The 14,594-nt window shown below is 45.5% G+C and overlaps 1 protein-coding gene across 10 annotated transcripts in view; it reads left to right on the top strand.

Annotated features, from left to right (window-relative positions):
- The window catches only part of PHF21A (PHD finger protein 21A), a 307,695-nt gene that overhangs the window by 134,041 nt on the left and 159,060 nt on the right, over positions 1 to 14,594 (top strand). For all 10 annotated transcript variants that reach the window (XM_063944307.1, XM_063944300.1, XM_063944305.1 and 7 more), the window contains 2 exons: positions 7,882 to 7,914; positions 10,426 to 10,491. In XM_063944307.1, the coding sequence (XP_063800377.1) occupies positions 7,882 to 7,914; positions 10,426 to 10,491 (99 nt within the window). The remainder of the gene's footprint in view (positions 1 to 7,881; positions 7,915 to 10,425; positions 10,492 to 14,594) is intronic.

Consider the following 14,594-nt stretch of genomic DNA (forward strand, 5'->3'; position numbering starts at 1 on the left):
CCTAAAGAGCTGCTTAGAAAAGTTTAGCTTAGTTTTTTTATTTTACAGTGAGTCCTGCTGGCAACAGGATCACTGCAACGAGGGACTTAGGGGAGAAGAAGTGAACTCACCTGCGTGCAGGATGGATTGGCTTCTTGGCTACTGGACATTAGCTCCAGAGGGACGATCACAGGTACAGCCTGGATGGTCACCGGAGCCTCGCCGCCGGCCCCCTTGCAGATGCTGAAACGAGAAGAGGTCCAGAATCGGCGGCAGAAGACTCCTCAGTCTTCTTAAGGTAGCGCACAGCACTGCAGCTGTGCGCCATTTTCCTCTCAGCACACTTCACACGGCAGTCACTGAGGGTGCAGGGCGCTGGGAGGGGGGCGCCCTGGGAGGCAAATGAAAACCTTTTTTGGCTAAAAATACCTCACATATAGCCTCCGGGGGCTATGTGGAGATATTTAACCCCTGCCAGAATCCGTTAAGAGCGGGAGACGAGGCCGCCGAAAAAGGGGCGGGGCCTATCTCCTCAGCACACAGCGCCATTTTCCCTCACAGAAAGGCTGGAGGGAAGGCTCCCAGGCTCTCCCCTGCACTGCACTACAGAAACAGGGTTAAAACAGAGAGGGGGGGCACTAATTTGGCGTTAGAAAAATATATAAAAGATGCTATAAGGGAAAACACTTATATAAGGTTGTCCCTATATAATTATAGCGTTTTTGGTGTGTGCTGGCAAACTCTCCCTCTGTCTCTCCAAAGGGCTAGTGGGTCCTGTCCTCTATCAGAGCATTCCCTGTGTGTGTGCTGTGTGTCGGTACGTGTGTGTCGACATGTATGAGGACGATGTTGGTGAGGAGGCGGAGCAATTGCCTGTAATGGTGATGTCACTCTCTAGGGAGTCGACACCGGAATGGATGGCTTATTTAGGGAATTACGTGATAATGTCAACACGCTGCAAGGTCGGTTGACGACATGAGACGGCCGACAAACAATTAGTACCGGTCCAGACGTCTCAGAAACACCGTCAGGGGTTTTAAAACGCCCGTTTACTTTAGTCGGTCGACACAGACACAGACACTGAATCCAGTGTCGACGGTGAATAAACAAACGTATTCCTTATTAGGGCCACACGTTAAGGGCAATGAAGGAGGTGTTACATATTTCTGATACTACAAGTACCACAAAAGAGGGTATTATGTGGGATGTGAAAAAACTACCGTAGTTTTTCCTGAATCAGATAAATTAAATGAAGTGTGATGATGCGTGGGTTCCCCCCGATAGAAAATATGGGCGGTATACCCTTTCCCGCCAGAAGTTAGGGCGCGTTGGGAAACACCCCTTAGGGTGGATAAGGCGCTCACACGCTTATCAGAACAAGTGGCGGTACCGTCTATAGATAGGGCCGTCCTCAAGGAGCCAGCTGACAGGAGGCTGGAAAAATATCATAAAAAGTATATACACACATACTGGTGTTATACTGCGACCAGCGATCGCCTCAGCCTGGATGTGCAGAGCTGGGGTGGCTTGGTCGGATTCCCTGACTAAAAATATTGATACCCTTGACAGGGACAGTATTTTATTGACTATAGAGCATTTAAAGGATGTATTTCTATATATGCGAGATGCACAGAGGGATATTTGCACTCTGGCATCAAGAGTAAGTGCGATGTCCATATCTGCCAGAAGATGTTTATGGACACGACAGTGGTCAGGTGATGCAGATTCCAAACGGCACAAAGGTGTATTGCCGTATAAAGGAAGAGGAGTTATTTGGGGTCGGTCCATCGGACCTGGTGGCCAGGGCAACTGCTGGAAAATCCACCGTTTTTACCCTAAGTCACATCTCTGCAGAAAAAGACACCGTCTTTTCAGCCTCAGTCCTTTCGTCCCTATAAGAGTCATATCTGCCCAGGGATAGAGGAAAGGGAAGAAGACTGCAGCAGGCAGCCCATTCCCAGGAACAGAAGCGTTCCACCGCTTCTGACAAGCTCTCAGCATGACGCTGAGACCGTACAGGACCCCTGGATCCTACAAGTAGTATCCCAGGGGTACAGTTTGGAATGTCGAGACGTTTCCCCTGCGCAGGCTCCTGAAGTCTGCTTTACCAAGGTCTCCCTCCGACAAGGAGGCAGTATGGGAAAAAATTCACGAGCTGTATTCCCAGCAGGTGATAATTAAATTACCCCTCCTACAACAAGAAAAGGGGTATTATTCCACACTATATTGTGGTACTGAAGCCAGAAGGCTAGGTGAGACCTATTCTAAATCTAAAAAATTTTTGAACACTTACAAAGGTTCAAATCAAGATGGAGTCACTCAGAGCAGTGATAACGAACCGGGAAGAAGGGGACTATCTGGTGTCCCGAGACATCAGGGATGCTTACCTCCATGTCCCAAATTTGCCCTTATCACTAAGGGTACCTCAGGTTCGTGGTACAGAACTGTCACTATCAGTTTCTGACGCTGCCGTTTGGATTGTCTACGGCACCCCGGGTCTTTACCAAGGTAATGGCCGAAATGATGGTTCTTCTTCGAAGAAAAGGCGTCTTAATTATCCCTTACTTGGACGATCTCCTGATAAGGGCAAAGTCCAGGAAACAGTTGGAGGTCGGAGTAGCACTATCTCGGATACTGTTACAACAGCAGGGGTGGATTCTAAATATTCCAAAATCGCAGCTGATCCCGACAACAAGTCTCCTGTGCTTAGGGATGATTCTGGACACAGTCCAGAAAAAGGTGTTTCTCCCGGAAGAGAAAGCCAGGGAGTTATCCGAGCTAGTCAGGAACCTCCTAAAATCAGTGCATCATGGCACAAGGGCCATGGTAAAAAAAAAAAATGGTGACTTCCTTCGAAGCAATTCCAGTCGGCAGATTTCATGCAAGAACTTTTCAGTGGGATCTGCTGGACAAATGGTCCGGATCGCATCTTCAGATGCATCAGCGGATAACCCTATATCCAAGGACAAGGGTGTCTCTCCTGTGGTGGTTACAGAGTGCTCATCTTCTAGAGGGCCGCAGATTCGGCATTCAGTTTTGGATGTTGGTGACCACGGAGGCCAGCCCGAGAGGCTGGGGAGCAGTCACACAAGGAAAAAATTTCCAGGGAGTGTGATCAAGTCTGGAGATTTTTCTCCACATAAATATAGCTAAGGGTAAATTTATAATGCTCTAAGCTTAGCAAGACCTCTGCTTCAAGGTCAGCCGGTATTGATCCAGTGGGATAAAACATCACGGCAGTCGCCCACGTAAATAGACAGGGCGGCACAAGAAGCAGGAGGGCAGTGGCAAAAACTGCAAGGACTTTTCGCTGGGCGGAAAATCATGTGATAGCACTGTCAGCAGTGTTTCATTCCAGGAATGGAAACTGGGAAGCAGACTTCCTCAGTAGGCACGACCTCCACCCGGCAGAGTGGGAACTTCATGGGGAAGTTTTCCACATAATTGTAAACCGTTGGGAATTACCAAAGGTGGACATAATGGCGTCCCGTCTGAACAAAAAACGGGACAGGTATTGCGCCAGGTTAAGAGACCCTCAGGCAATAGCTGTGGACGTTCTGGTAACACCGTGGGTGTACCAGTCGGTGTATGTGTTCCATCCTCTGCTTTTCATACCTAAGGTACTGAGAATTATAAGACGTAGAGGAGTAAGAACTATACTCATGGCTCCGGATTGGCCAAGAAGGACTTGGTACCCGGAACTTCAAGAGATGCTCACAGAGGACTTATGGTCTCTGCCGCTAAGAAGGGACTTGTTTCAGCAAGTACCATGTCTGTTCCAAGACTTTCCGCAGCTGCGTTTGACGGCATGGCGGTGGAACGCCGGATCCTAAGGGAAAAGGCATTCAGGAAGAGGTCATTCCTACCCTGGTCAAAGCCAGAAAGGAGGTGACCGCACAACATTATCACCACATGTGGCGAAAATATGTTGCGTGGTGTGAGGCCAGGAAGGCCCCACGAAGAAATTTCAACTCGGTCGATTCCTGCATTTCTTGCAAACAGGAGTGTCTATGGGCCTCAAATTGGGGTCCATTAAGGTTCAAATTTCGGCCCTGTCGATTTTTCTTCCAGAAAGAATTGGCTTCAGTTCCTGAAGTCCAGAAGTTTGTCAAGGGAGTATTGCATATACAACCCCCTTTTGTGCCTCCAGTGGCACTGTGGGATCTCAACGTAGTTCTGGGATTCCTCAAAACACATTGGTTTAAAACCAGTCAAATCTGTGGATTTGAAGCATCTCACATGAAAAGTGACCATGCTCTTGGCCCTGGCCTGGACCAGGCGAGTGTCAAATTGGTGGTTTTTTCTCAAAAAAGCCATATCTGTTTGTCCATTCGGACAGGGCAGAGCTGCGGACTCGTCCCCAGTTCTCTCCCTAAGGTGGTGTCAGTGTTTCACCTGAACCAGCTTATTGTGGTGCCTTGCACCTACTAGGGACTTGGAGGACTCCAAGTTGCTAGATGTTGTCAGGGCCCTGAAAATGTTTCCAGGACGGCTGGAGTCAGGAAAACTGACTTGCTGTTATCCTGTATGCACCCGAAAAACTGGGTGCTCTTGCTTCTAAGCAGACTATTGCTAGTTGGATGTGTAATACAATTCAGCTTGCACATTCTGTGGCAGGCCTGCCACAGCCAAAATATGTAAATGCCCATTCCACAAGGAAGGTGGGCTCATCTTGGGCGGCTGCCCGAGGGGTCTCGGCTTTACAACTTTGCCGAGCGGCTATTTAGTCAGGGGCAAACACGTTTGTAAAATCCTACAAATTTGATACCCTGGCTAAGGAGGACCTGGAGTTCTCTCATTCGGTGCTGCAGAGTCATCCGCACTCTCCCGCCCGTTTGGGAGCTTTGGTATTATCCCCATGGTCCTTTCAGGAACCCCAGCATCCACTAGGACGATAGAGAAAATAAGAATTTACTTACCGATAATTCTATTTCTCGGAGTCCGTAGTGGATGCTGGGCGCCCATCCCAAGTGCGGATTATCTGCATTACTTGTACATAGTTACAAAAATCGGGTTATTATTGTTGTGAGCCATCTTTTCAGAGGCTCCGCTGTTATCATACTGTTAACTGGGTTCAGATCACAGGTTGTACAGTGTGATTGGTGTGGCTGGTATGAGTCTTACCCGGGATTCATAAATCCTTCCTTATTGTGTACGCTCGTCCGGGCACAGTACCTAACTGAGGCTTGGAGGAGGGTCATAGGGGGAGGAGCCAGTGCACACCACCTGATCGTAAAGCTTTACTTTTTGTGCCCTGTCTCCTGCGGAGCCGCTATTCCCCATGGTCCTTTCAGGAACCCCAGCATCCACTACGGACTCCGAGAAATAGAATTATCGGTAAGTAAATTCTTATTTTCCTCGTACTGTCAGTCTCCTCTGGGCACAGTTTCTCTAACTGAGGTCTGGAGGAGGGGCATAGAGGGAGGAGCCAGTGCACACCCAGATCCAAAGTCTTTCTTAAAGTGCCCATGTCTCCTGCGGAGCCCGTCTATCCCCATGGTCCTTACGGAGTCCCCAGCATCCTCTACGGACTACGAGAAAAAGATTTACCGGTAGGTTTAAAATCTTATTATATACATATATATATATATATAAATAAAATTTGGATCTGTTATGTCATGTATACCTATCTTTCTTAAGTGGCTTGTCCACCTGCAAACCATAGATTTTTATTGCTATCCCTTAAAGGTGGGTACACACTAGCCGACGTACGTCGCCTAATGTCTCTCCCTCTTGGGCCGGGCGGCCGGCTGTACACCCTGGGCGATATGACGTTCAGGCAGCTCTTGGACGATAGTCCAGATTGAGCTGCCTGCACAGCCGATAGCGAGGATCGTTTATTACCCGCGGCGGCATACACACTTGTTGAGAAAATGAGACATAGCTCCAGAAGGGTGAAAATTAGCGACCTTGCTCATCAGCAAGTGTGTATGCACCTTAAGCTTGCTTGCTTGCTTGCTTGCTTGCTTGTTTGTTTGTTTGTTTCTATATTTTCATTTCAGTACTTACAACTCCTTCATATGTAGATTAGGTGACATGTTGTGCTTGCTACTGCTAATGCATAATCAGGCCTAACATAAGGTGTTGCTTGACCCCTGGTGCAACAATAGGCAGTGATGCTGACACGATTGCGAGTTGCTTCTGATTTGCTGATTGCCCCTTGATCCCTTTGCTGACAGTCCTTTACTATTAGTAGGCAATTGCTCTTCAGTAGTCTCGGTACATAAGATGACGCATTGCTTCTGTAACCACAATAAGGTGACACTACAGTAAAGTGCACTTTGTTCATCATGGTATTTTCTTGGGCTTTCTGTAATATCCAAATAATTTTTTTCCTAATGTTTTATCAAAAGGAATTATTATTTGAAACCTAGTATGTTTACTGAAATGTTGGCTACGCAGGTAGCTTACCTTCTAATATAGAGATACCTAATATGGGTTCAGTATGATATACCGATGGACGGGATGCCGGCTGTTAGTATACCAACAGCGGCATCCCATCCATCATAATCCCGGCAGCCCCCCATTTAGCCCCCTAACCCTCATCTTTCTCTACCCTAGCCCTCCCTTGTTGGTGCCTAACCCTAACCCTTCCTTCCCTGCTGCCTAAACCTAACCCTCCTTGCTAGGTGCCGTAACCCTGATTCTCCCTTCCCCACTCCCTAACCCTCCCTTCCCCACTCCCTAACCCTCCCCGCTATGTGCCTAACCGTCCCTTCCCCGCTCCCTAACTCTCCCCGCTAGGTGCCTAACCCTCTCTCCCTCCCCCACTGCCTAACCCTCCCCGCTAGGTGCCTAACCCTAACCCTTCCTTCCCCGCTGCCTAAACCCTAACCCTCCCCGCTAGGTGCCTAACCTTAACATCTCCTTCTATGTGCCTAACCCTCCCTCCCCGTCTCTAACCCTAACGTTCCCGTGCGTGGACCCTAAGCCTAACCCCCCTTCTGGTACCTAAACCTTTGTGTCCCTCCTAAAAATAAAAAATAAAAATCTGGTCTTACAGACGACAGAAGAGGTTGTTTCTGGTGAAAGCGGAAGAGCTGGAAATGGAAGGAAACTGTTCTAGACATATTGGGTAAAACACTCTTGGGCTGTGTGTGTGGGGGGGGTCGGTATGTAATACCGGCGTTCGGTTTGTTGGCAGACACATGACCTACAACGGCATACCGACACCGAAGATCCCAACAACAGACGGTAAGTATTTAAACCCATCCCTATCCCTCCAGGGTGTGGTGGCTGTGGCTAACCACCCCCCTAGTGTGTAATCCTAATTCCCCTAGTGCCTAATCCTAACCTTCCCCTCAAACGCATCCCCTTGCGGGTAAATGTAATAGCCTGCAACTTGCAGGCATTGGTGACTTCCCGGCAAGTCTACCCAATGTTTTTAAAGGGGCAGACATTTAAAAGGCCAAACCAGAACTTGCTGATGCCTGCATCTTGCAGGCTATTATAATTACCCCCTGCTCCCAAAGGGGTAAATAAGTTCTATGGAGTAAGAAAGGCGCGCTCTTATGTGAATCCTTGTCTTTCTGATGCCGCCCATGAAGAAATTTGTGCTCAGCTAGAAATATATGGAGTAATACCAGGCATGTTTCATAGAGTTGAGTGATATGGGGTTATTATGTGAAGCTTTCTCTTTAGATCTCCTTTAGATTCCTAGTATGAAATTGCATGGAGATCTATGCGTTTTGATGGCCGTTTCTGCTTCTGAAGGTGCAGTTCCATGAACACCACTGGCCATGGTCACTTGGACTTTCACGCACAGAAGTCACAGCCGCTACTGCAACTGCATACACCTCTGAATTACCCCCTCAATGCAGTAGAATGATTGCTGCAGTGAAAACTGTATTTTATGTGATGAGTTGACATTGAGAAAATAAACCTTTTTTTTTTCTCCACCAGAAACTGGTTGCTCAAATGAAGCAAGACCCACAGGTAAAATTGTTCATTCTCTTACTGTCACTGTATAAAATGATTAACTGTATATATTATATCTAGATCTTGGCAATTGTAGGGCTCCTGCTCTGCAACTAGGTGGTGTCATTTGTTCTTAATTGGTGTCTAAACAAGGTTTGATTCTTCTTTTTGAAGAAAGTCAAATAAGGTTATAAAAAAACAAAAAGAAAGCTGTACTGCAATATTGTACTGCCCACGTTCTATAGGTTGCAGGATATCACTATTGCATTTTATAAGTAGCAGTATATCACTGTACCTCCCGTGTTCTTTGGGTTGCATGAGACTACTGTTCCTCCCATATTCTGTGGGTTACAGGATATCACGGTACCTCACGCATTCTGTGGATTACATAATATCACTGTACCTCCCGCATTCTGTGGGTTACAGGGTATCACTGTACCTCCCGCATTCTGTGGATTACAGGATATCACTGTACCTCCCGCATTCTGTGGGTTACAGGATATCACTGTACTGCCCGTATTCTGTGGGTTACAGGATATCACTGTACCTCCCGCATTCTGTGGGTTACAGGATATCACTGTACCTCCCGCATTCTGTGGGTTACAGGATATCCCTGTACCTCCCGCATTCTGTGGGTTACAGGATATCACTGTACTGCCCGTATTCTGTGGTTTACAGGATATCACTGTACCTCCCGCATTCTGTGGGTTACAGGATATCACTGTACCGCCCGCATTCTGTTGTTTACAGGATATCACTGTACCTCCCGCATTCTGTGAGTTACAGGATATCACTGTACCTCCCGCATTCTGTGGGTTACAGGATATCACTGTACCTCCCGCATTCTGTGGGTTACAGGATATCACGGTACCTCCCACATTCTGTGCTTTACATAATATCACTGTACCTCCCACATTCTGTGCTTTACATAATATCACTGTACCTCCCGCATTCTGTGCTTTACATAATATCACTGTACCTCTCGCATTCTGTGCTTTACATAATATCACTGTACCTCCCGCATTCTGTGCTTTACATAATATCACTGTACCTACCATGTTCACTGGGTTACATAATATCACTGTACCTACCGCATTCTGTGCTTTACATAATATCACTGTACCTACCATGTTCACTGGGTTACATAATATCACTGTACCTCCCGCATTCTGTGGGTTACAGGATATCACGGTACCTCCCGCATTCTGTGGGTTACAGGATATCACGGTACCTCCCGCATTCTGTGGTTTACAGGATATCACGGTACCTCCCGCATTCTGTGGGTTACAGGATATCACGGTACCTCCCACATTCTGTGCTTTACATAATATCACTGTACCTCCCGCATTCTGTGCTTTACATAATATCACTGTACCTCTCGCATTCTGTGCTTTACATAATATCACTGTACCTCCCGCATTCTGTTCTTTACATAATATCACTGTACCTACCATGTTCACTGGGTTACATAATATCACTGTACCTACCGCATTCTGTGCTTTACATAATATCACTGTACCTACCATGTTCACTGGGTTACATAATATCACTGTACCTCCCGCATTCTGTGCTTTACATAATATCACTGTACCTACCATGTTCACTGGGTTACATAATATCACTGTACCTCCCGCATTCTGTGGGTTACAGGATATCACGGTACCTCCCGCATTCTGTGGTTTACAGGATATCACGGTACCTCCCGCATTCTGTGGGTTACAGGATATCACTGTACCTCCCGCATTCTGTGCTTTACATAATATCACTGTACCTACCATGTTCACTGGGTTACATAATATCACTGTACCTACCATGTTCACTGGGTTACATAATATCACTGTACCTCCCGCATTCTGTGGGTTACAGGATATCACTGTACCTCCCGCATTCTGTGGGTTACAGGATATCACTGTACCTCCCGCATTCTGTGGGTTACAGGATATCACGGTACCTCCCATGTTTTATAAGTTGTATGATATCACTCTAATGGAGGGCTCCATTTAAAAGCTGTACTTATTACAAGCGGCATATTTCACTAAGTATCCCAGTGATGTGCATGAATATGCCGCTGGTATTTGAGATGACTTGCCTGTCCGGGAAGGTTCCAGAGTGTCCTCCACTGAGCTGCTGCTGACTGACAGCACTCTAGCTACTGGCACAGGCACTAGTTTGTATAGAGTGTTTTATGTTTGATCCTATATATTTCATTCACTGTACAAGTTAGCCAGCTATTGCGCTGGGAGTAATTGTAATTGAACCGTGCTGTAGCTGTGCAGTAAAATGCTGCATAATGGTGCAGAGCTGACGTGCAGTTTTTAGCCCCCCAGTTGTGGGATTAGAAGAAACAAATAAACATATACCAAGGTATAAACCTGTAGGTTTTCATTTTGTACTTCTTCCTAGAAATATCTCCGCCTTACCCTCGTGCTCTATTACTAGTTGTTGCATGAATCTAGATCTGTGACGTTCTCTTAGAACTGTATAAGAATTGCCGTTAGTCTCATATGTGCCGTTCTGTTCTCTCCTTAGAATGCAGACTTGAAGAAACAGCTCCATGAACTCCAGGCCAAAATCACCTCCCTGAGTGAGAAGCAGGTACGGCACAGATTTACAGATCACTGATTGGCTAGCAATCAGGTGGTGAATTGGGCAAATATTTTCTGTCCTTGTTACTATTGGAAGAACCACTAAACGCCTCTTGCTTCACTGTGAATGATTGTGGGAAAGGATTCCATGCCCTGTTGAGGATGGACAGAAATGACCAGTGTCTACCGTGTTCCTCAGGCGGGTGCTGTGATCTCACCACAATTATGAGCGTGCCGGTGCTAACATACAGCACAGCTGGTGTGAGACGCACACACGTGGCCTTTTTATCTATATGGTTTGCAGACTAAGGGCCTAATCCAGGCCTGATCGCAGTAGCAAATTTGTTAGCAAATAGGCAAAACCTTGTGCACTGCAGGGGGTGGGCAGATATAACATGTGCAGTGTAAAAATAAAGCAGCCAGTATTTACCCTGCACAAAAACAAAATAACCCACCCAAATCTAACTCTCTCTGCACATGTTATACCTCCCCCCCCCCCCCCCCCCCCCCCCCTGCAGTTTGCTAACAAATTTGCTGCTGTTTGGAGGTTTGCCAAAATGTTTTTGTCTCCTTTTGCTGTTTTTATAGGTGTAACTATGATTTTGATTTTTGCACTGTGTATGAGCGGCATTACAGAATACTCATCTAGCCGGACCCCTATTACGTTATCTCTATGCTGCGACTGTGCGTCATGTACATTAAGGATGTACATTTCAATTTTGCTACAATTGCTTCAGAGTTTATAGAGGAGGGGGTCTCTCACTTTGGACCCTTACTGGTGTATACTGGGGCTTTATTCTCCCTGGTGGGTCTGTCCTGCAGCCACAGAGAGGCAATGCGCCTTGTGTGATTAAGTAATTTAAGTCCCAGTGGTCCTGATGACAGTTCCCTCTTATTATTCCCAGCTTTAATAATAAGCGCTACTTAATTTACCGCCGCTAATGGATCCCCCCGGGGCTTAGCCCTGATGCCGGTGATCTCTTCCCTCGATGCCGGCACTTATCTGGGATTATTTTTTTGTTTTTGTTTGTTTTTTTTTTTCTTCGAAATATTAACATGGCTTATAGAATACCCCCTATATTTACTGGACTACTGATTTTATTGTTGGAAATCCTTTTTTTTTTTTTTTTTCCTTCTGTAGCAACACTGGTTAAACGTATTTTTAGCATGTTCCATCGGCTGCTCCTCCATAGCTATTGCAGTGAATACAGAAGGGTGCGGCGGTGGGACTGACGTGACGACTGTCTTTTCAAATGGAATTAATACGTCTGTTTAAAAACAAAAACAAAAAATACATGAAGATCACAAGTTGATTAGAAACCATGTTTAAGGTTAAGGCCGTTGGAATGGGATTTAGTTAAGCGACTGCCGGTCACTATGCAGTCACTGGAATCCCGAGCGTTGGACAGTCGGCATGCCGACTAACTGGGACTATTCCCACTCATGGGTGTCCACAGCACCCGTAGAGCTGGAATAGAACCTGTGGCGAGCGCATCAAGCCACCAAGCTCGCAAGGGGGGGCTTCATTGCGCTCGCCTCGCCCCACGCCGTCAATCTGGAGACTGGGATCCCGGGGTCGGTATGTGTACCTCCGGGGATTCCAAAGCTGGTCTCCCAATACCAACCCATTGGAATAACGTGAGATAAATATCCAGTGTTCCTTACCTAGGATGCATTGGGTCTCCAGTGCTTTTATTGGTACCAAGTGGGATAAAGGGGGTCATTCCGTACTTGATGGCATGCTAGCTATTTTTTGCAGCGCTGCGATCAGGTCAGGGCGGGTGTCTGTCGTCAATTTCGGGACCGGACAGGCTGAAGTGATCGCAGCGGCTGGGTAAGTTCAGACCTACTCAGAAACTGCACAAAACATTTTTTGTTCCATTCGGCTGCACAAGCGTTCGCAACACTTGCAAAGCGAAAATACACTCCCCCATTGGCAGCGACTGTCGGATCGCATCGCTGCAAAAAATAGCTAGCATGCGATCAGGTCGGAATGACCCCCATAGTCTTTCCTGGTGGAGGGGCCTGTGCAGACTGACATTGGGTCAGTAGATGTGATGCATGCTCCGGGCCACCATATGGATCAGTGAAGCAGAGGTACTGTATAGCAACGTCTTGGCATTTCTATCTTGTAAAACTACTTAGTTTTGGGTTTAATCTATTTACAGCCAAGGTAGCAGCAATAGTAAATCATCTTTTCAGGTGAACCCTTTTATAAAAAAATAAAAACCTGACACAATTTTCCTGATTTTGGGCTCTGCTCGCCACCATGATTGATTTGACAATCAGACAATGAAGATGCATTTGAAGTGTAGACCTTCAACTCTAATTCAAGGGGCTGAACCAAAATATCGAATTAAACGTTTAGGAATTGCAACCGTATTTGTACACAGTCCCCTGTTTTCAGGGCCTCAAATGTAATTGGACAAAATAGCATAAAATGTTCATTTTTAATACTTTGGTGAGAATACTTTGCAGGCAATGACTGTCTGACATCTGGGACCCATGGTTATTTCTCAAAGATGGGTTTCTTCCTGTGTTAAGCTTTGCCAAGCCTTTACTGCAGATGTCTTCAATTGTGGTTTGTTCGTGGGTCTTTCTGCCTTTAGTATTGATTCAGCAAGTGAAATGCATTCTCAATCAGGCAGAGATCAGGTGATTGCAGAATATTCGTTTTGGACCATTGTCCATCTGTACTGTGAAGAGCTGTCCAATCAACTTTGCAGAATTCAACTGAATCTATGTAGACAGTATGGGGTAGATTCAAATGTTTGAAAAGTCAGTTGGGAGTCTCTTTTTTCCCCCGATCTAATAGACAGGAAAAAAGAGACATCCAACCGACTTTTCAAACATTTGAATTCCACCCTATATCTCTATACACTTCAGAATTCACCCGTCTGCTTCTGTCTTCTGTCACATCAATAAACCCTAGTGACCCAGTACCATTGGAAGCCATGCATGCCCGTGCCATCATACTGTCTTCATCTTGTTTTCCTGAAGATGAAGTATTCTTCGGTTCATGAGCCATTCCAAGCCGCCTCCATACTTTTCTCATCATTCTGGTACAGGTTGACCTTGGTTTCATCTGTCCAAAGAATGCTGCTCCAGAACTGGCCTGGCTTTTTTAGATGATTTTTTTTTTTTTTTTTGAAAAGGCTAATCTTGCCTTTTTATTTTTGAGGCATTTTGTGGTATTCTGTGGTATTTGTTTTTGTGAAATATTTTCTTAATGTAGGCTTAGATAATAATATCCCTAGGGACACTACCTCCTGGAAAGTGTCCTTCATTTGGGTGTTTGTTTTGGAGGGGTTTTTCTTTGCCATGGAAGGACTCCTACAATCACCCACCACTGTTGTCTCCTGTGGGCGTCCAGGTCTGTTTTTTTGTTTCCAAACTCGCCAGTGTGTTTTTTTTTTTTTACTTGAGAGCTCCCTTTGAACGTATGTTTTGGATTCACAGCAACTGCTTCCAAATGCAAATGCCACACTAGGAATCCACTCCAGACCTTTTGCCTGCTTAACTGATGAAGAAATTACGAAGGAGTAGCCCAGGCCTGCCATGAAACAGCTTTTCAGTCAATTGTCAAATTGCTTTTGGTCCCTTGAAAACAGGGGGCGGCTACTTAAACAGCTGTAATTCCTAAACCCCCTCCTCCAATTTTTGTATGTGAATGCCCTCAATTTAAAGCGGACAGTCTGCACACTTTGGGGGATATTCAATTGTTTGAAAAGTCAGTTGGGTGTCTGTTTTTTCCTATAATAGACAGGAAAAAAAACGGACACCCAACCGACTTTTCAAACATTTGAACTCCCCCCTGTATTACTACAGGTGTGTTTACAGTATGTGTATGTAATATGCTACATATAATGACTGTGTGTGTGTGTATATATATATATATATATATATATATATATATATATATATATATATATATATATATATATATATGTATATATTTATGTGTGTGTGTGTGTGTGTGTGTGTGTATATATATATATATATATATATATATATATTTGTGTATGTATATATTTATGTGTGTATATATATATATATATTTGTGTATGTATATGTGTGTGTGTGTGTGTGTGTATATATATATATATATATATA

The sequence above is a fragment of the Pseudophryne corroboree genome, chromosome 11, assembly GCF_028390025.1.
Source record: "Pseudophryne corroboree isolate aPseCor3 chromosome 11, aPseCor3.hap2, whole genome shotgun sequence".
NCBI lineage: Eukaryota > Metazoa > Chordata > Amphibia > Anura > Myobatrachidae > Pseudophryne > Pseudophryne corroboree.